We start from the raw sequence: 20,942 nt of genomic DNA on the forward strand, positions 1-20,942 counted from the left end.
AATGTGTTAGACAAAGCAAGTTTATTTACATATTTTATGGTAAAATTTTAACTTTGTGATCATATTGTATACGGGTCAACTCCATTTTCCGACATGTTTTTAACGTGGTTGTTTTAAGTGTTTTTACATTCAAAAGATAAAGACAAAGCTTTCCAAAATCAATTGACGGCACCCAGAGTTTCATACAAACTGATAGGTCAGTTTCTACCAATGATGTACCTACATATTCAATGTAATATTACGCCTGTGATAATTACAGATATAACGATATTTTTTGCAAACTATTATTTTGTTTTATTCGTTATTGCTATTTTTATTTATTTATGTAGACGATTTGGGACTGAACTCATGAGGATGTGAAAGTGACCGTCCTTTAACCAGAGAACACTTGTGGTCCCGCCCACCTCACCATGCGTAACGCTTATTGGTTCCCTTGCCTGTCAGTCAACAGAAGTCACAAAGGTGTTGTTCAGCCGTGTTTGACAGGTATGATGATGTCGCCAACAAGGGTACGACGGCGACCGTCAACGGTTTGCAGTCTAGTTTGTTCCTTGTGCAGTTTTTGAGGTTAAACGTGATGAAATGCTGCTTAGTTTTGAACATAACGTCACCCTCGACAGTTACGGCGGACGGGACAGGACTGAAACCGATGAATGTAGCCTAGCAGCCTGCTAGCCATCTACAGAGAAAGGTGGCCATTGTTTGAGTTGTTGGCTAACATGGCAACGACAGCTAATGTTAGCAGCGTCGGTTAGCTGGGCTTCACTACCGTGTCACTGCAGAAGATACTGGTAAGGATTTAACGATAAAAAACTAACGTTAACCAAGGCCATAATCTGCATTGTAGACACTGGGAGATAAATACTGCTTGTGTGACCTTTCTGCGCTAACGTTAGCCGCTAGAGTTGAGGCGATTCCCAACTCCATTCATCTCTGTTTTCGGCAGCTAGCTAACCGAGTTCATTTGTTTTTGCCGACCTGGCCTGTGGCTTCTGCTGTAGTGGTGCGGTCAACAGCTTCATGTAAGGTGAAATTTGACATTAGCTAGAGGCAATTTGCACATTGCGTCGCCTGTAACTTGACAACCAAACCGTTTTCTTTAGAGAATAGCCTATTGTGACACCCCTGAAGTCTCTGAATGGGTAACGTTACACACCAGGCCCCGTTTACTAACACTATATAGCCAACAATCAGCCAGACAGTTCACCTCCTGTATTGAAACCTCAGTGGTAGGCACGAGAGGTTATCGGTGAGCTTTTGTCAGGGCCCAGTAAAGTGGAAGATCTCATTTTAAAAGGTCACGTCTGTTAAGTTACCTGGAGCATCTTATTGACAAATGTAATCCAAAACACACACACACACACACACACACACAAACACAAACACAAACACGCATGGGGACGAGATGATTATTTATTGATGTATATTAATCTCATCAGTGCCAAACGAGAAAGCCTGTATGGTTTGCAGAGAAGAACCTGCAGTGTATATTCTCCTGTTCTTTTGGCTGTTAAGCGATCAAAATAAGCTGGGTTATATGACACTACATTATTTCTGATGTTGAATTGAGCTTGTCTTCCTTTTTCAGTAAAATAAATGATGCAGATTGAATACTCTAAAATGTTGGTGAGACATGACACCAGAGGTGATGTGTGGAGGGCTGTGGTCAGGCACAGGACACCTCATACCACTCATGGGCTTATATAACACACCTGATCTTCCTCGAATTTTGGCCCTGGCTTTAAATACTGCATGAATTTTTTATGAGAGGGTTGGACGTGTCGGCTGCCACCGAGACTTGTCCTTGTTCTGAAACAATTACACCTCAATTGAAAACATGCCACAAGAACGTCTTGACAGTTTTTATTCCACGCATGAGCATATTTATTGTCATGCTGTCTGTTACCACTGGTCCATCCTGTTTGTGTTACCAACAAACTACTTCATCAGGTGCATAACTCAGTTTTTATGTTATTCAGGACATGAATATCCCCACAGTTGTTTAGTGTGGCCACCTAATTAGATTTTGTCTGCCTTTCAAAAGTCTGCACCAAAATGCAGTTGAATACATGGACTGATTGAAATCTGTAAAAATTGTGCATTCATTCATGTGCAAATGGAAATGACTTGTTCTCAGAGGTTAGCTTTTGAAGGCTTTGTGAGTGCTGAGCTAACTTGCAGATGTTATGTTTCAGAGTGAAGATGATCACAAATAAATTTCTGACCTGTGGGGAGAATATACAGTATATTTAAGACCCTTGTTTGCAGAGGCAAGGAATAGTTAAACTAATCAAACCTTTCAAAAAGTTAGTATAATCACGTTGTGTTTTTGTTTCTGCTTGCAGCTGTGGTCATCCTGCATGATGTGCGACGGTCGTGAAGCCACTAAACAGTGCCTGTCCCTCTGTCCCTCATCTTGGGCCAGCCCCCCCATTTAATCATCTCACCCTAAAGTCTCTCTCCCAACCGGCCAAGATGACTGACAGGAAGGAGCCACCCTTCTTTAATGACGACAGTGTGGGAGCTTTTCACTATAAGCTCCCTTTCTATGACACTATGGAGCTCTTCATAGAGACCCTGACAGGGACCTGTTTTGAGCTGCGCGTGCTGCCCTTTGAGGCTGTCATTTCAGTCAAGGCAAAGATCCAGAGGCTGGAAGGTACAAAACTCACTCGTGTACTGTGCATGTTTTAGTCAGTTGTTATTGAATAGTAACCACACTTTATAGGTCAGGATATTGCACTGATTGAGCCAGAAAGTTGTATCAATTATTTGATAGACTAGAGAAGATAAAAGTCACAGAAATACCACATACTTACTTCCTGCCATTTATTTGACCATTTTGTGTCGTCTCTCCTGAGCTGTGCTGTTCTGTATATAACTGCTCTGTGGAGTCTGTTTGTGCATTTCTTTCGTTGTTTACTTGACGCTTACCAGGTTTATTATAACTTGCTGAAAGAACAAACAGATGCAAAAAACAGGGTGAGGCTGAAAAGTCATGGTTAAGTTTAGAGCCCCCAGATCTGTTGTCACCACACACCAGAAGCATCATTGACGAGTGCTTTGGTGTTGTTTGATATTCTATCTATTTTCTGTTGCAAAAAATTAAATATTCAATCTATTATGATTTGTCCCTCTTTAAAATTCAGTGTATAAGTCCATGCCTTGTGCTCCAGCTGTGGGCGTTAAATGTCACTTTCACCCATTGAATGCATCAGTATTGTTGTTCAGTTCATTTAGACAAGCTGGAGCAAAGTTATAAGCCGTGCTGAATCACGTCAAAACATCTTAGCAATAATGTGTGAAGGCACTTTTGATTCAGTGTGCAAAATTGTGAAAGGTCAGGCTGTTTGTTGACGTACAACCGTGATTCCAAAAAAGATGGGACGCTGTGTAAAACATAAATAAAACACAATGTGATAACTTGCTAATCCTTTTTGACACATACTGATATAATGAAAACAGAACAAAGACAGTATCTGCTTATTCTGAATTTGATGCAGCAACATGTTTCAAACAAGTTGGGACAGAAGCAACAACAGACTGGAAAAGCTGTGGAACGCTCCAAAAACACCTGTTTAGAACATTCCACAGGTAAACAGGTTCCTTGGTAACAGGTGATAGTATCATGACTGAGTATGAAAGGGACTTCCTCAAAAGGCTCAGTCAATCGCATGCAAGGATGGAGCGAGGTTCACCACTTTGTGAACACATGATTGTGTAAAGGATGTTACTACATGGGCTCGGGAACATTTTGTAAGACTGTTGTCATTGAACAGAGTTAATTTGCAAATGATTGCATTACATTTTTACTTACACTTTACACAGAGTCCTCCTTTCTTTTGGAATCAAGTTTGTAAAATGGCTTATTATATTATTACAACAGCAAACCTGTTGAGTCACCTGTTGACTCGTGAGGAAGCAGAGGCACCATGATTGAGCACAGCAGAAGCAGTAGTTTAAGATATGGCTCTGTGGATTGTTTAGGAATTCATTTGAATGAAATATGTGTTTATTCAAACTTCGGATTTTTGTAGACGACCTTCCATATCGACAGTCTTTACTGCTGTTTTCAGTTTTGGTCAGAAAGGCCCCTCTGTGCTCTGTGTGTGAGGAGGTGTGTCAGCCAAGGCTGTGTGTTTGTGATGGAGCATACCACTCTGCAAATGAAAGGACCACTGCTCACTCACTAACACTGGCCCACCTCCAGCACCGGGTCGGCGAGTTCACTCATTGTGGGTTCAGAGAGCTTCCTGACTACACATACCCTCCATCTCATTCCAAGGAGTAACTCTAGAGAGCCTTTGTATTCATTAGGCTGTCATTCCTCGATGGGAGTCTTATTATTTTGGTCTCATTTTCAATAATATTCAATACAATATTGACATAATCCAACCAACCTCTTACATTTCACCGCTTTAAGTGTAAGATAAGATGCCTTTATGGTGAGCTTACTCTGTAGCACATCAAATAAACTTCCTCTATTTTTCTTTTTCTTTTTTTTTTTTTTTTTTTTGGTTGCATCTGCTCTGATTTACCCTTTTCAGCAGTTACATAGTTCTGTCTTTAGGGGGCAGACATGAACCATATTCAGTCTGCCCTCAGTCAGAGTGTAGATGCTTCTGTTGGTAGGATTCCCATCTTGCCTGTCTGTCAGATTAGTGAACTTAGTCTTTGAAAAATGAACAGCTTCTTGTCAACTTTGGTTGTTTTCTCTCCTACCTTCTCTCTGACTATCTCTAAAGGTATCCCTGTTGCCCAGCAACACCTTATCTGGAACAATCTGGAGCTGGATGATGAACATTGTCTGCATGACTATGGGTAAATCTATTCCTCCCGACCCCTTCTGTTCTTCAGGGCACTGACACATGTGGCAAAATCACACAGGCAGCAATGCTTGTTAGAGCAATTGCTGGCAATATGCTTGAAAACATGCTGTATACATTTAGAGTGATTTGCTTTAAAAGCCTTTCTGCTGTGATGGTGACTCAGCCTTAGTTCAGTTCAACTTGTTGTAAATTGACCAAAGATGTAGAGCTGGGTGAGACAAGTGACATACTGGTCATATTTAGAGAGCTTGCCCCTTGACTCGTGTCAGTTTATGAGATGCAGACCTCACCCTCCAGTGCTCTGCTGGCTGCAGATGGTGGTTATTGTTATGAATGCTTGTCACTTAATTTTCCACATGAACAGCCTCTGGTGAGATCTTGCTCGGCTCGCCCATCACACCGCCGCATGCTTTTGAAGTTTTCGAAGCAGAGAGGCAGAGTAGGCAGTGAAAGATCTGCTCATTTGAACCAAATGTTCCATTGGAATTCCCAGTTGTGCGCTTAAGTTCATCTGGAAATCATCCTGAGCCCTGAAGTGTTGTTTACTTTAGATCAGAGCCTCTCCCCTCTGCCTCAGAAGTAAAGCATTTTACCGCAAATGTAAATATGTTGCTTATTGTTATGTCCTTCTCTCCCATTAGAATTACATGCACAGGGGAGGGGGTTACAATACTGTTGACTTATTGTGCTGTTCTGATCATCACTCTGTGTTTTCAGCATTGCAGAGGGCTGCACTTTGAAACTGGTCTTAGCTATGAGGGGAGGCCCCATTAACACCAGGAGAGGTAAGAAAGAGACCAAAGAACTGCACCCTCACATGATAGCTGGACATCGGTAGTTTTAGTCGGTAGTAAATTCCCCAGTACGTTAGATAATTAAAAGATGCTGTTAAACCACAAATGTCCCCCTATTCTTTTGTCAGTAACCATGGAGGATCCAATCAAAGATGCCGCTGACCTGATGGAGAGCACAAAGGAGGAGGGTTGGGAGAAAAGCCTGTCCAATAAACAGGTCACATTTGTGGTCTATCGTGAGGGTGACCAGCTAAACTTTTTCAGGGTGGTGGACAGGGGAGACGGCACCCTGACCCCGCTGTCTGAATCTCTGAGGTCGGGATATTTTCATTATGTCTGTTGTTTTTAAGCACAATCATTATATTGTTATGCATATAACAGGGATGGGGTTTGCTCACATTAGTCATCATTAAATGCTCAGTAACCGTAATGTAAACAGAGATAATTGCATCTGGTATTGAGAATGGTGCCAGAAAAAAAAGGCACAGATGAGGAACACACTGCAGTTAATAAAGTATAATTATGATTGTAATTGTTCAGCCAGTGCAGAGTTGAGTACTTGGCATTGATCATTCAGTGGTGGTTGGGGGACTAATTGATGCCCATTGTAGTGCCAAATGTTGAAGAGACTGCCGTTAAGCAGACAGCTTTGCTAGATCACTAAAAGCAAGTGTTTTTGCCTCTCATACCTTTCAGTGGTGGCTCGGTGTACAATGTGTGTGCAGAGGGGGAGGACGATGGTGAGAGCTGTGCAGCTGCCCAGCAGAGTCTTGAGAACTCTATCACCATGAACAAAATGAAGCTACTCAAAGCCAAGATGGAGGACATGAACCTCAACAAGAAGGTTGGAAGCTAAAAACCTGTTATGAAATGCAGCCTTCACATCATTTTCTTTCACATTTACACATACTATTAAAACAGGTCTTATGCCGTTTATGTGACAGTTATTCAAGCAGATTTTTCATAGCTGTGTTTTTTGATCAGTAAAATAATGAAGCCAAATTACGTCTGATGTTATCGTCACATTGAATCCTGCTAATCCTTATTATAGACTGAAAATGGTAGCCAGCAACCATTTTGCTTCCTGCAGATGTACTTCACCGTACTCTAAGTTGCACGTTTGTAAGATGATGAAGCTCTTCATTACATTAAACTGTTTTGGCTCTGTAATGTTTTTATGCTCATAATTAACTTCTGTGAGTAGTTTGAACCAAGCTGAACGATTTATAATTTTACAGAATGGGGGAAAACACTGAAAATGTACAGTGCATTTGAGAATGTACTGTGGTATAATCTGATGGTCTCTGTCCGCGTCTCTGTCCTCCAGCCGAAGAAGTCAGCAAAGGTGAAACAACGCCCTCCCGTCAGCCCACATCACTTCAGTGGCTCTCTAGGACCTTCCAGCACGCGGCACCATCATCGCGTCTTTCGTTCACTCCCCCAGATCAACCAGCCTCGGCAGTCAAATGCACAACTACCTCCAATTGCAGACCATAAGCCCGGAGACCCCTCCTCGCTCTCCGCTGCTACAACATCTACCCACTTGTCCATCCCTAGACGGCCCCCTCCTGCTTTCTCCTCGCCTTCTTGTTATATGCTTCAGGAGGAGGAACCATGGGAGACATGCCCACCGTTCGCGAAGATCCGACCCCCTCCCAAAGTGTCCCGCTTAGACATTGGCAGCACCAGGTTGATGAGGGACTGTGTGTACCCTCAGCTCCCTCCACTGTATATCAGGGGGCCACCTGAAGCCACCTTTGACCCAGCTGAGCCTGTGGCGGAGGCAGTCGGGCTGGGTTTGTTAGAGGAAGCTGCTGGGCTGGTGGTGCCAACACAACCTGGTGCACCATTTGGGGAACTGTCAGACCCTCTGAGTGTGGATGTGTCCACCCAGCCAGAGGGAGGTTGTCGGTCCCTTGACGTTGGGGCTCAGCACCAGCTGCCACTCTCCCCCTCCCCACTCAACACCTGGACACTTGGGACAAGCGAAACTCTCAGCAGAGCTGATAGGACACAGCTTGGCACATCATTTCACATCAACCCTCCGTCTCCGTTACCTGCCTCCTCCTCACCATCCACTTCTACCAGACCGCTGCCTCAGCCTTTTGATTCCTCTGTCTCCCGTTTACAGCCCAAACTTCAAGCACAATCCTCAGCACAAGTGAAGCCAGGCAACACATCCCCTCAACCCTGCACCACAGCCCATCCGCCACGCCTTCGTGGTGTTAAAGTAGAGTCACCTGGCAAGAGGCCAGAGCTTATCTCAAAGAGGGAAGCAAGAGGCATCACTAAGATGGCCAACCAAGCCTGTAAGGAGCCACTGGGATCACTGAATAACTCTGAACTCCTGGCTTCTCTGTCTACAAGGGCTCCAGACAGTGGCAACAGCAGGGACTGCCTTGGAGAGAGTGTGGGACTTGCACTGGCATTGCCTCCTGCCACTGCCTCAGGACAAAGCAGCCTTGGCTCCAGGCTGCCACCCATCCCAACTAACAGGCTTCTTCAGGATGATCTTATCAGACAAATGTCACCGTTGCACCGGGCAGCAGCCTCTTACATGGTGAGCACAGATACGTGTCACTGTTTGCTGATAAGATTGGATTTGTGAAATTGTTCTTGATGCTCAGTTTGTTTGTTTTGAAGTATTTATATGAGTCTTCAAACAGTGATTTTGGAAAATTGCTCTCACTTAAGTGGGAGTACGAGTCTATGCTTATCCCAAACCAGAAAAGTAGCAGATGCTTAAAAGTGAAGAAGAAGTGGGTGATATGAAATTCTTTTTGCTAGAATTGTAGCAGCATTATTTTGGTGCAACACTGACTGAATTTTTCAAAATAACATGATAAGATCACAATTAGTTTCATCACGTTGATTTAAATTGGTAGACCAGAATCACAGACCTTCAAAAACCGCATATGATATATTGTCAAATATTTTAGATGTCATGTTATGACAAATTTCACTACGATCCAACTGAGCAGTCATGCAGAGATCAGAATTGTCTGTCAGGATGTCATGAGCCATGAGATAATGGTATCTCCCAGCCCCAGAGCAAAGCACTCACTGTAATGATAAAAGAATAAAACACCCACACACTGCTGCTCCTTTGAAACGCTTTATTAAAATGCTGTAGAGGGACTTCATCAGGCATTAACTCGTGTGTGTCACAGTACATGCAGTGAAATGATATCCTTTCAATTGTAATATATCAAACTGTGTATTTGCAAATAAGTAGACAGACAAGGAGAGATGCAAATAGTAAACAGCTGAAATATCACAAACCATCTTTAGTCCGTGTAGTAATGAGCTTCCCTTCTGTTTGGAATATAAGGTTTCTCAGTATCTTTTTGTCTCTTATTTGTCCTGCTGCATAGATTTTGGATAGAAGTTTAAACCTGTCCTGTTTACTGCTGGGTTCATTCTGAGCGAAGATATTGCACATACATTTTAGTACTCCACCAGTCATAGTGGCTACTTACAGTTCTTTTCCAGCACATTTTTTTTAGCACTGCGGTAGTTTTAATGATTTGCTCTAAATATTATATTTCACGCTGCTGTTGTTTTCTCAGGCCACCAACACTCTTGCATCAGCTGGAGGAGTCATAACTTCATTCGGGAGAATTGGTAAGAGACACGCACAAATACCTTTTATGTTTTCATAAAGCACCAGCACAGAAAGAAATTTCTACATTTACTGCCACCTGTTGTGTTTTCAAAGTGCTGTCAGACGTACCAGAGGGCACACATCACAGCCACACAGTTCCCAACAAAGATGCAGTTCTTGAAAGCTGCATTCACATATAGAGAGACGATTATGTGAAAACCTTCAGCGCATGTTGAATGAGCACTACAAGCTCCTCGAGGGTTTTAAATATTCATTATTGCTACAACTGCAGAAGCAGCACACAACAGAAGGCGCCAGGCCTACACACAAGCGCACTCACTTATTTATGACGGACATTGATATGCTTACACTATTCACAGAGAATACAGATAAATATGCATGGATCTATACAAGAAGTAGTGAGTCAAGGTTCTCCATTTTCCCCAATACTGGACATTTGGTTATCAGAGTCTGAGTCTCCCACAGGCTGAGAATTTTTTGGTGGTAGTGAAACGACTGCACGCAAATGACTGTGAATGTCTCAACTTTCAGCTGCATTTCCACACCGAGACGTGAAAGGAATGAATACCGAATAAATAAACTAAATAGGAAAAAACTGATTGGAGAGGACTTCCAAAATGAATTCCATCTAACAGAGACCCTAAGTATGCTGACTCTGACCACGAGTTATTCCAAAAAGATGAATTTACTCCTCAAGCTCATTTTTGTTTTTTTAATCCTAATTGTTCTCATGGGGTTTGTTTTTAAAAATGAAGTCTGAAGAATGTTTTCGAGACGGCCGTGGCAGGCTGCCTCCTTTTTTCCAGTCATCTGTCTATATTTGACATTCATGATTTCCTCAATCAGGACATTTTCCAGTTCAGACTGATCCTCTTAGCATGATGCTCTACCTCCATGTTTTATTGCATGGGTGTGTGGGTCAGTTATAAGCAACGTCTGAACCAACCAGTTCGTAATGCTTTGTTTTACAAGTCTGTAATTTCCTAATAATTTGCCAGAGGTTTCCTGGAAGGAACTATATAATTTGGTAGTAATTACAGGGAAAATAGAGACAGTGCTCAGATGGATAAAGTTTCCAATAATAAAGAAATGATGAATGAATATTTACTTGGTTTTAAGTGGAGCTAATTCAAGGAAAACCTAGGTTCCCTACAATAAGTACTTCTTTCAGTTACACACAAACAGTTATTTCAAGGAAACTTCCTTGAATTGTTAGGGAAAGTATTGACCTGTAAAATAAATCATTTTTTAATTGGTCTGTAAAGCAGATCTATTGTTCACAGAATCCCAGCATGCCCCAGCTACACCAGCTTTCGTGAACATCTCATTGTGCTCCATTAAAATATTAGAAGCTTTTCCGCTGTCATCCGTGACTTAAATGTAGAGCAGCGTAAACAAAAACAGTCAGCAGTTCCAGTGAAAATATCAGCGCTGACAGAGAGTGAAACAAGCTGAGATATTTCAAAAAAATGTGCTTTTGTGTCGACAGTGCTGCTGCGTGCACAGAAAATGTACTGCATATCAGATCCTCCGCATTAATGAGTCGGATTAGGATTGGGAGCAAAGAAAACTTAATTGGGACAACCCTTAATTAAATGTAATCAAATTCAAGTTGGCTCTATTACACAAGAGAATGTGGAAGATGAGCTCGGGTGTTTGAACCCACTGTATGTCTGATGATAGCAGATTCAAGTACACAAAACAAATAAAAATCCAATCCCACGCCCAGCTGCTTGACAGCTCGCTTCCCGTGCCTTCATCACAGAGCTGTCACTTTTATCTGTACATTTCTGAAACTCCACGGCTCACAAACCCGGCCGAGCCGCATGCCTCCACAGACGTGATTATCACGAGTATAAGCTGACATAAACCGGTGTTCCCTGACTTGGGAAATTAACACAATTGTGAGATGTTACACCAGGGGAAAGGCTCACATGGCAAAGCCTGAAAATTTCCTGAAACAAACCTGTTTCCAAAAGCAGTTGGGACGCTGTGTAAAACGTGATAGAAACAGAACGCAGTCATTTTCGAGTGAGCTGTGTTTACCGACAGCAAAGTGTTCCTCAGCCCGTGTAGTAACATCCTTTATACGATCATGTGTTCACAAAGTGGTGAACCTCGCTCCATCCTCGCTTGTGAATGACTGAGCCTTTCAAAGATGCCCCTTTCATACCCAGTCATGACACTATCACCTGTTACCAATGAAGCTGTTTACCTGTGGAATGTTCCAAACAGTCTGTTGTTGCTTCTCCAACTTGTTTGAAACGTGTTGCTGCATCAAATTCAGAATAAACAAAAATCAATGAAGCTGATGAGGCACAACATTGAAAATACTGTCTTTGTACCGTTTTCAGTGAGCATTTGTCAAGAAGGATTAGGAAAATGTCACTTTGTGCTTAATTTATGTTTTACACAGGCTCCCAATATTTTAGGAAACGGGGTCGAACATGATTGACTGTCTACACTATTTCAATAATAGCAGTGTCACAAACGTATTGCTGTTTACATCTAGATAATTACCTACATTATTCAAAAATATACACCAAACTTGAAAGGAATTGTCAGGACTGACAAAGACGCCCTCGATAGAACAACATGAATGTGACAGTTTGAACACAGTTTTTAAGGGATTATTTCCTGGCAGTTTTTTTTCCTGTGGGTATCAGGTGACAGACATCAAGCAGACTTAAGGCATGATATGAAAACGCTTTCTTTGTCCTCAGTGAAACAGGTTTAAAATAGAAACTCAGACAAAACAAAGCCAAATAGTGGAGACTGACAGTTTTTCCGAAATGTTCAGTGAGATTTAAAAGCATATTGCATTTCTGGCCACACTCCAGCGTTTGATTTCACAGCAGGTGATTTGCCTTTTGACAGCTGGTGAAAACGGCTGCGTTGACATCACTGCAGGGTTTTGGTCAGAAGTACAACATGCCTGAAAGTTCTGAATAGAGAAGTGCAACCCTCCCCTCGCATAGTTCTGTGTTGATCTAACCTTTTATGGCTCCATGATTACCAGGATGGGCTCAGCTTGAGCAAATTTGAGGCTTGTTAAATGTTAATAAGCACAAATTAAAGCAAAGGACTTTGTCACAAAGTAGAAAAGGACACAGGATGTTCGTAAAATCTCCAGTTATGCTGTTTACAAATGTTATAATTTACCAGAGAGCCAAACTACATGATTGAAGTGTTTGTAGATGAGTCCCTGGCATTGATGCAAACCTTTTACGCGATGTACCACACAATCAGTTATTCCACACTGGCACCTGTAAAGTAAATAGAAACTGTTTCCTCTCCTCAAAGGCACTCCAACGTACCACCTACCTCCAGTCAAGGCTCCCACAGGCAGCAAGAAGACGAGCTCAAAGCACTGCTTCCTCTGTGGCAAGAAGACTGGCCTGGCCACCAGCTACGAGTGCAGGTACGAGTGCCTCCAGCATTTCCACCTGCGCCCACTCTCACTCACACACACACACACACACGCTTTCTAACTCTAAATCAAATCTCTCCCTATTTGTCAGTCTTGTCCCGAAGCAGCCTTTTTAGTAGAGAGTGGTCTTTTTCCTAGTTCATCATTTTGTTCTCTCAGCCATCTCTCCAGTGCAAACACGTCTCTGTTCGCTGCTTGTTCTGCCACAAGTTATTAACATTATCAAAGTTCTTCCCTACGACATCAATCTGGATCACTTCCCCTCTCTCGGGCCTTGTCCAGAGCGTGCACACTGAAGCTGATGCAACAGTATGTAACTCTAATCTCTTAACACCAGCCACTTGAAGGGGAGCTCCCAACTGTGTTCAAAAGACTAACTACCAGTTTTGTCAAATGGGAAACTTCTGCGATTAAGTGGCTAATGTAATTTACTCACTGTGAGGGCTCACAAATTAAATAAATTGGACATCTGACATCGTGTTGCTCCTTTTACTAATGGACTCATAGGAGTACAATGATTAAAGCACATAAAGGAGGCTTTCAGGCTTCAGAAAACCTCTCTATGGACGGGTTCAAATAAGAAGGGAGTAATGTGACTCTGCATCAGCGGAATAGCCTGATGAGTGAGCAGGTGATGTTTGCTGATGGAGAAGCTGAATGTTTTTTATTTGCAGACTGTGAGATCTCCTGAGGAGCATGTGACTGTCACGCAGTCTGTCCTGGCCAACCTAACCAGGCAGCTGGTTGACCCGGGAGGCTTTGTGACACACATTATTATAAATAAAGTAGTATTTCTAGATCTGTATTTTCATGCGTTCGTACCAAAATCTCTGTTTATGTCAATGTTTCAGGTGCGGTCACAACTTCTGCGCCACCCATCGCTACGCAGAGACGCACGAGTGCACCTACGACTACAAGACTGCAGGACGGCGATTTCTTCAAGAGACCAACCCTCTGATCAGTGCTCCCAAGCTGCCTAAGATCTAGACCCGACGACCCTCGCCTCTCACAAGGGACGATCTGAAGAGCCGCAGGTCGAACGGACCGAGTGGTAGAGCGGAACGAAGGAACTTATTCACCACTGTGTGCTTTTTTTTTAATCCGCCAAGTTTGCTTCAGATTTCAATAAAATATTCTGCGAAGCCAAGTGTGAGCAAACGAGCGTAGACTGAAATGGCACAGAACTACTTATCATCTCTTGACAATGTGAAGATGTTTATCCTTTTTATCTGTCACCTTGTTCTTTTTCCATTGCCTAAAAACAAAACAAACAAACAAAAAAAAAAACCCTGTGCATGTATGTAGGTAGTTTTTGCTAAATATATCTGCTGCACGTTCAGACATATCTATTTTTAGTTTTGTCAGCCTTTTTTTTTTTTTTTTTCTTTTTTAAATAGGTGATGACTTTTAATTCGACAAGTCTTTGACAGATGCACTTTAGAACTATCATATTTATACATTTGACTTTCCTTATTGTTGATGGAGGGGAGGAGGATTCTTAAATTTCTGTGTTTGTCTTATGAAGTGTTTGTTATTGTCGACCAGATTTTTATATTCTGCACCTCTAAACGTCTTTCTTACATGGGCACATACATACCGACATCACTAATGAAATATTTCCTAAAAGAGAACAGTACACCCACTTATTGATGAAATACTTAATATTTATTAATGAATACTACTTATTTAAATTCAAGGTTGGTTTTAAAATAGAAAGTATGCAATGTGTGTAGGTGTGAATGTCAGTTGTAATCTGTAATCCTTAAGTAAAGTGTGTTAGGATTTGGGATTTGGTTACGGTATTTATGATGTGTCTATAAGTAAGGTGGTTGCCATAAAAAATCTTTTGTAAGTCTTTTTTATTGCTCAGCTGTTGCAAAAACTTTAAATGCTGTAATAGTATCTACAGGGGTTTGATCTAATAAAGTTTCTTTCCGTACATACTGCAGAGGACTCGTGAAAGTGCTTTTATCCGACACTATATTTCCATTTTACTGATGATTTTTACAGATACACATCGTCATGCTGTAATTTCCTCCCATTTTCTTGCAGTGGCCTCGAGTCTTGCTGTTGCACTTCCTCGTTATTTGCACATTGAATGTTTGACCTTTCCGGCTCCTGGCCCGTAATGGTTTTCGTATTACTGTGAAGTAGATGAGAAACAGTTTCTGTTTGGTATCACTGACTCACTCCTGTCACAGTACCCTGTCCTCCTGACGCAGACCCGCGGCTAGTTCCTTAGCAACAAGCCCAAATTTTTTTTAACCTGTTGCACGTTCGAGCCCCTCACTCTCCTAACTCCAGACAATGTTAGGACAAATATAGATGAGGACCAGGCCTTGTTAGGTCATCCTTCATTAGAACTGTCACAGGTAAAACTTGTAATCTTCATACTGGGAACCAGCACCCTGACGTGTGTGTGTGTGTGTATGTGTGTGTGTGTGTATATCTTTTATGGAAAACAAACATTCTGTGATTTTATTTATTAGAAATACAGACAGACCAATATTCAGATTCACCATATTGAACCTTTCAGATCTTTCTGATGGGACTGTCCACAGATGGATCGCTCTGCAAATGCATGTGAATAAAATGTGAGGAAGAGCACTTCAAAGCTGCTCTCTGTTTATGTGCACACATGCAAAACACCAGCTAATCCTGCAGAGTGGAGCGCAGATAATGTTGCAATCAGTAAATACGCAAACACTCTGTGTAATCAAAAACATGAACATGTCATCTTTCTTCGCTGGTGAGTCACTGAGCGCGAGGGTTCAAACGAAAAGTGAGGGCGCCGCTCATTATTCACTTTGCTTTCACTTTGCAGGCTGTTCCAGTGCAACAGACAAACCCCGACCTGAGTCACGTCTTAGTGTTTTTATCCCCACTTTCCTCCTTCATGTTGTCTGGCTTTGATCCAAGATAATTGGGCTGGACATCATATACTGCTGCAAAGTCTCCCCTGGCAGATAAATGTACCTCAACATGAAGAGGTGTATTTTTTTCAAAAGGCTGGAGCCTACAGGCATCTCAAGATGAGTTTTAGAAAACTACGTCATGCCGATTTTATTTCAAACTCGTCAGTGCAGCAGCAGGAAGCAAAATTTTCTGCTAATTTAACGCTTTCAAAATAATTAATAACAAAAACAAGCCTTCCAGTTCAGTCTAAGTGTTTATTACCAAGTGCCTGCAAAACTAACGACACTGCCTCAGCTTCAGCTGTACCTTATGTTTAGTGCTAATTAGCAAAATGTTAAAATGCCAACAAGCTAAACAAGGATGGTCAACGTGGAAAATATCACACCTGCTAAACATCAACATGTTAGCATTTAGCTCTGCTGTGCCTAAGCGCAGCCTCATAGAGCTGAATGTTTTTCCTTTTAACTACAAGATTACACAAGCTTATTTTAAATAATATGCTCAAATGTGACATGTCAGCACCCTCTAACCTTTGCTATTTGTTAACTCGGAGAAATCAGTTCAGGGTTACGTGAAAAAGGCGGTCATCTCTGATTCCTGGTGGTGAACTTGGTGCTCACCACTGTTGCCCGTGTGAGTGAAGTGAACACACAGAGAGTTGTGTAAAGTTTTCTGTTGCTCTGAAGTGACATCACTCAGGTATGTTGGCTCGGCCTTGGAGAACATATTTTTAACAAGTCCCACAACACAGACTGTAGTTTGAAAGACGAGTTGAGGAGAGGGCATTAAAGGAAGTGTAGGATCCAGCGTTGTTGGAGCTTGACCCATATTAGAAACTAAAAACCAGAATATTTCCGCTTCAGTTTTTAAGTGTAACACTAAATCACTCTTTCAAGGGTGGAGTCATGTCATTTTCATTCCATACTGTGCCTTTTGGGAGATATACAGTTTTTGATTTGGTCTTCTTTCAGCTGCCTCTTCAGTGGAGCAGTCCTCCACTGTTCCTGTGCAGTGTGTAACACAAACACAACAAACCAAATGTCTATTTTCTGTTTCAGGATTGTTCTGCTTGCCTCTTGCAGCTCTGCAGCTCTGCCAAGAGCTTCAAGTCTATATTTTGCACAGACTAAAAAACAATGCTTTTTTTCTCTCTTTTTTAAAAACGTGGCGTTTAGAAGAAGAAATCCAGCTCAGTGAGGGTGGCAGTGGGCATATTCAATACCAAAACGTGTGCAGGACTAGAAAGGATTTTTTGAAAACACAATACATTGCAGGTTACTGATTACCCATTTAATAATAATCCATTAGGGCTGCTGAGCTGCACAACACACCCAGAACTTTTACAGCTGCACTGTGATTTTTGCCTCTAAAATACATAAATACTGCATTTAGATAAATAATCTCCAATCTACAGGCTGGGGTTTGTAGTGCTGTTATCACCACCTGCAAACAGCATTAACTGCTAGACTGCTTCATGGTGAAAAAAGTAATCTCTCCAACTCCTAACTCTGGAGTCTGCATGCACGGCCACAAAGACAGTGGATATCTGCTGATTTTATTGCAGCTGAATATGACTCTGCAAACTTCCAAAGGCACGTGCACTGTTTGCATAATCAAATCACAGTCTGTTACCTCTCAGCTTGTGTGTTGCTCTAAATGATATCCGTGCCTGTGTGAAGCAAGACTGTTTTCTCTGCTGAGTCACGTGTGCACAGGGCCAATGGGATAAACACTTGAGACAATCAAGCACTACCAGTCTGACAGGTTCACCAAGCAGGGAGGACACGTGAAGAAAATCTCAGGGCAATCTTTTACCTGCCCTCGCCCCCAGCTCTCTTCCCACCTACTGACAGGCCCACTGACCTCCTGGGACAAAGTCTTCCTCTACCTGTCTTCCCCTTCCCTGTTTGGCTTTCACCCACCGCCCCTTTCTTCCTCCCTTCCTCTGCCTCCTCCTTCTTAAGAACCCTATGTTGTATACTTCATTGGGCTTGGTATGCCAACTTCCAGCTATTATGCCCTCCAGTCCTCCCGGCTGATCTCACACACCCAGCTCTAATCTGAACAGCAGAAATTCTTGTTGTTTGTCAGTCTGGAGTGACTATATGTAAGCTTCTCTCTGTGTCCTATTTGGATTTCTGAAGTTCTGCAAATGTGGTGCAAAGGCTGTTTTAGTCTCAACACGACAGCCGTGCTTCACTTTCCTCCTCTCTTTAACACAACAAGCCACATCCTTATCTTTCCTTGCCACGCAGCAAGACAGTAGGCCTATCTTTCTGACGCAGAGACACATGCATGACAATTTGGCAGACTCACGTCTGAGGTTCCCACTTCGTCCAGCCCGAGCACAGAGGCTCCGTTGTCCCACCCCCAAGGACAGCGTGGCGGACTGTGCATCAGTAATAAGCCCAAACACAATGACAGGTTTCACAGAGATAGAGCCGAGGCTTTGAGTCGACGGAAGATACATTCCCTCGTCTAATAAGTGAGCCTCTCCCGACATACTGTGAATGAGGGGCTCTTTTGGAGTGGAGTTACAGTACATTGTGTGATTCACTCAAGTTAGGAAAGTCATGCAGTGCACTCCAGGCCATTCACAATCTGAAATAATGACCATTGTACCAGAGTATATTAATACAGTCTGACAGGACAGTCTGGAGCTCTTTTCTGGAAGTTGTCTTCTGTCGGCTGATAACAAATCTATTATGAAGTTTCCAGAAAATCAGTTGTTATAATAGGAAATGTCTCAAATAATAAATGTGATGTTTATCATCATCTTTAAAAGACTAGTTTGACATTTTGGAAAATATGAAAAAATTCACTTTCTGCCAGAGATGAGAATATCGATAGCACTCTTACATGATATCAGTCTCTTTATTTAAGCCACCACCAGAAAGCGAATACAGGTGGGCCTAATGTCCCAAAATGTAAAATATTTTGCTTTAAAGCTTCATACATTTATTACTTTAGTCACAGTTATGGGCGGTGGAACGCCTGCTTGCCAATATACACTTCAGCCAGACATTCAGCAGCGTTAGCATTCATTTGGAGTCAGTTCTCATGTCCACCTGATGAATGTAGCCTAATATTCGCTCTCCTTTTGGCTCCATTTTGGTCTCTGTGAACTCTGTGACCTGAGGGAAATATCTGCTCTAGCTCTTTGATTATAATAATAATATGCAATTAATATAATCAATATATAATAAGAGTAATGATAGTAATGATAATAATAGTTTAAAAAGTAGCATAACAATCAGAAACAAAAAGACTTTGATCACAGTACAATAGAACATGAACAATGACACCAGCATAAAATGTTGGGGCATAAAATGAGAAGCAGTGGCTCATATATGAAGGTGCTAGATTACGCAAGGCTTTGTGGACAAATTAAAGGACTTTCATTTCAATTCTAAAGCTCCAGGTAGCCAGTGCAGTGATGCGAGCAGAGAGGTAATGTGATCTCTTTTTTTTTGTAATAGTCAAACTCCTGGCTGCAGCGTTCTGAATTATCTATAATTTCCTTAAAGACTTATCAGGGGGAGCAGTAATAAGAGAGTTGCAGTATTCTAAGTGCAGAGTAATAAAGCACGTATCAGTATTTCAGTCTCGTCCTGAGTTTAAAATGGTGTGATGTTGGCAGTGTTCCTCAGGTGAAAAAGTTTGCTTCCTTGAGGAAAACATCAAAGTCATTGGTCAAATGCAGCCTTCTCACCTAATTCATACGTGATTGTTTGTGTTGTTTCATGAGAAAGGCGCTGGGAGTTGGATTTAATGAGTGTGTGGATGACTTCATTTTGGTCATAGCAACACATAGGTTCTTCATCTGTTGGAATATTACGGGATGTCACAGTGAAGAGTTGATGAACCTGTTTTTAATACTGGTGCTAATGGTGCCAATACTTTCTTTAAAAGAATAATCCAAATCCACATCTGAGAACTGATGGTTGGTCAGTTTATTATTAAAATCAAGCAGTAGCTCATCAACTGAGCAAGCGTTGTCCTAGTCCCAGCAGAGTCATCCAAGTCATTCCACTGTTTTGATGCAGACATGGAAGCATTAAAAAGGGGTGATGATCTAATGACATGAACATTAAAATCACCAGGTAAAACATGCCTTTCATAACTGGATGACAATGAACCAGAATAAGCTGGTGATGTGCTGATTTGAAGCTTAAAAAGTCTCCAAAACTACATTTGGAGCAAGTCAAATTATTGGAGGAGATACTTTAGCTGCTAAACGCTGCTCTATGTTCACCAGCTACTTTGCTGTTTGTGCATTGTGGGTGCATTTAGAGCTTTTTCTGCCTGCAGCTGCTGGAGGTGGTGTTGGTAAGAGTTGGGGTTGGGGTGGGGTTGATAAGAGTGGTGCCACTGGCCAGTTTTTCACATGCGCAACTGATATAAACATTATGTATTAGCCAAGCTTTAAATAAATATTTCATCCACTATCATCACCATAGGCTACATTTTCCACCTCTACTGCCTCCATCATCTTCACCGCCTTCACCCTCGTCTCTTCAGTAGTGCACAGCCCTCAGTGCGCCCGCGTGCGCCGCCTGTCCTTTAAATTCATTATTTTCTTTGCGTTTTTTTTTTTTTCACTCCATCTTAACGCGGAAGTCGGTGACGCACCACTACACACAGCTGCTCAGCGGGGGCAATGAAATAAACACAACGTCGTCATTCGGTGCCAAACACAGCGGTGAGTGTCTTCTTTTGTCTCTTAGTTGGAATAAGGACCGACATTTGGCCCAATGCAGCTATGCGTCCGTCCACACTGAGGCTCCCCTGTCTCCGCTCGCTTTATTCAGTCCAACCGGAGGCGGCTGACGGCCGCTCGGTCGGACGGACGGACGGACGTCTGGACTGCGCTGGGATGTGAATGCGTGACAATTTGCCTCCTCTTCATTTTTTCCTTCTTTTTATTGGTCGCTGTTGAAGCCGAGAGTCGGTCCCCGGTGACGGTCACCGTAGCCCGTTGTGATTCAGGTATGGAAATTGAGTTGAATGTGAGCGGCTGGTGCGCTCTGCAGCAGAAATGATCGGCGCTGTTTCCCCTCAAATGTCTGCTGTTGCTCATGAATTTATCGGTCTGTCCGCTCACTGTGTGCTTGGGACTCAAGTGGAGGCGTGATGTGTCCGAGCGAGCCTTTGTCAGTCGCTCAGTTTGCGGCGGAATGAGATGGGACAGGTCATGAAAATGTGATTTGTTGTTTTCCGACACGATTCATTTTAGCGTTTTTTTTCCCCCCAGGATGCTGTGAACTTGCATTCTCGCATGAGCAGATGAGGGGTCACAGTGCGGTAGAGCAGCGTCTCTGTCCCCTTTGAGGTGACCACACCGGATC

At 42.4% G+C, this 20,942-nt stretch overlaps 2 protein-coding genes across 4 annotated transcripts in view; both read left to right on the top strand.

Annotated features, from left to right (window-relative positions):
• Nucleotides 1-442: 442 nt before the first annotated feature.
• Nucleotides 443-14,626, top strand: zfand4 (zinc finger, AN1-type domain 4). Its single transcript, XM_076743394.1, has 10 exons — nucleotides 443-791; nucleotides 2,346-2,659; nucleotides 4,746-4,821; nucleotides 5,547-5,614; nucleotides 5,752-5,938; nucleotides 6,320-6,467; nucleotides 6,951-8,183; nucleotides 9,193-9,247; nucleotides 12,552-12,669; nucleotides 13,530-14,626. The coding sequence occupies exons 2-10, from the start codon at nucleotides 2,476-2,478 to the stop codon at nucleotides 13,663-13,665; spliced, it is 2,205 nt and encodes a 734-aa protein (XP_076599509.1). The 5' UTR covers nucleotides 443-791; nucleotides 2,346-2,475; the 3' UTR covers nucleotides 13,666-14,626.
• A 5,487-nt stretch (nucleotides 14,627-20,113) lies between these two features.
• The window catches only part of marchf8 (membrane-associated ring finger (C3HC4) 8), a 78,740-nt gene continuing 77,911 nt past the window's right edge, over nucleotides 20,114-20,942 (top strand). The window contains exon 1 of one of the 3 annotated variants that reach the window (XM_076742455.1): nucleotides 20,114-20,296. The gene's annotated coding sequence lies outside the window, so the exon portion shown is untranslated. Of the gene's footprint in view, nucleotides 20,584-20,942 lie in introns of all 3 variants that reach the window. The other 2 variants (XM_076742457.1, XM_076742456.1) reach the window with 2 other exon arrangements.

This window comes from Chaetodon auriga, chromosome 11 (assembly GCF_051107435.1).
Source record: "Chaetodon auriga isolate fChaAug3 chromosome 11, fChaAug3.hap1, whole genome shotgun sequence".
Lineage (NCBI taxonomy): Eukaryota > Metazoa > Chordata > Actinopteri > Chaetodontiformes > Chaetodontidae > Chaetodon > Chaetodon auriga.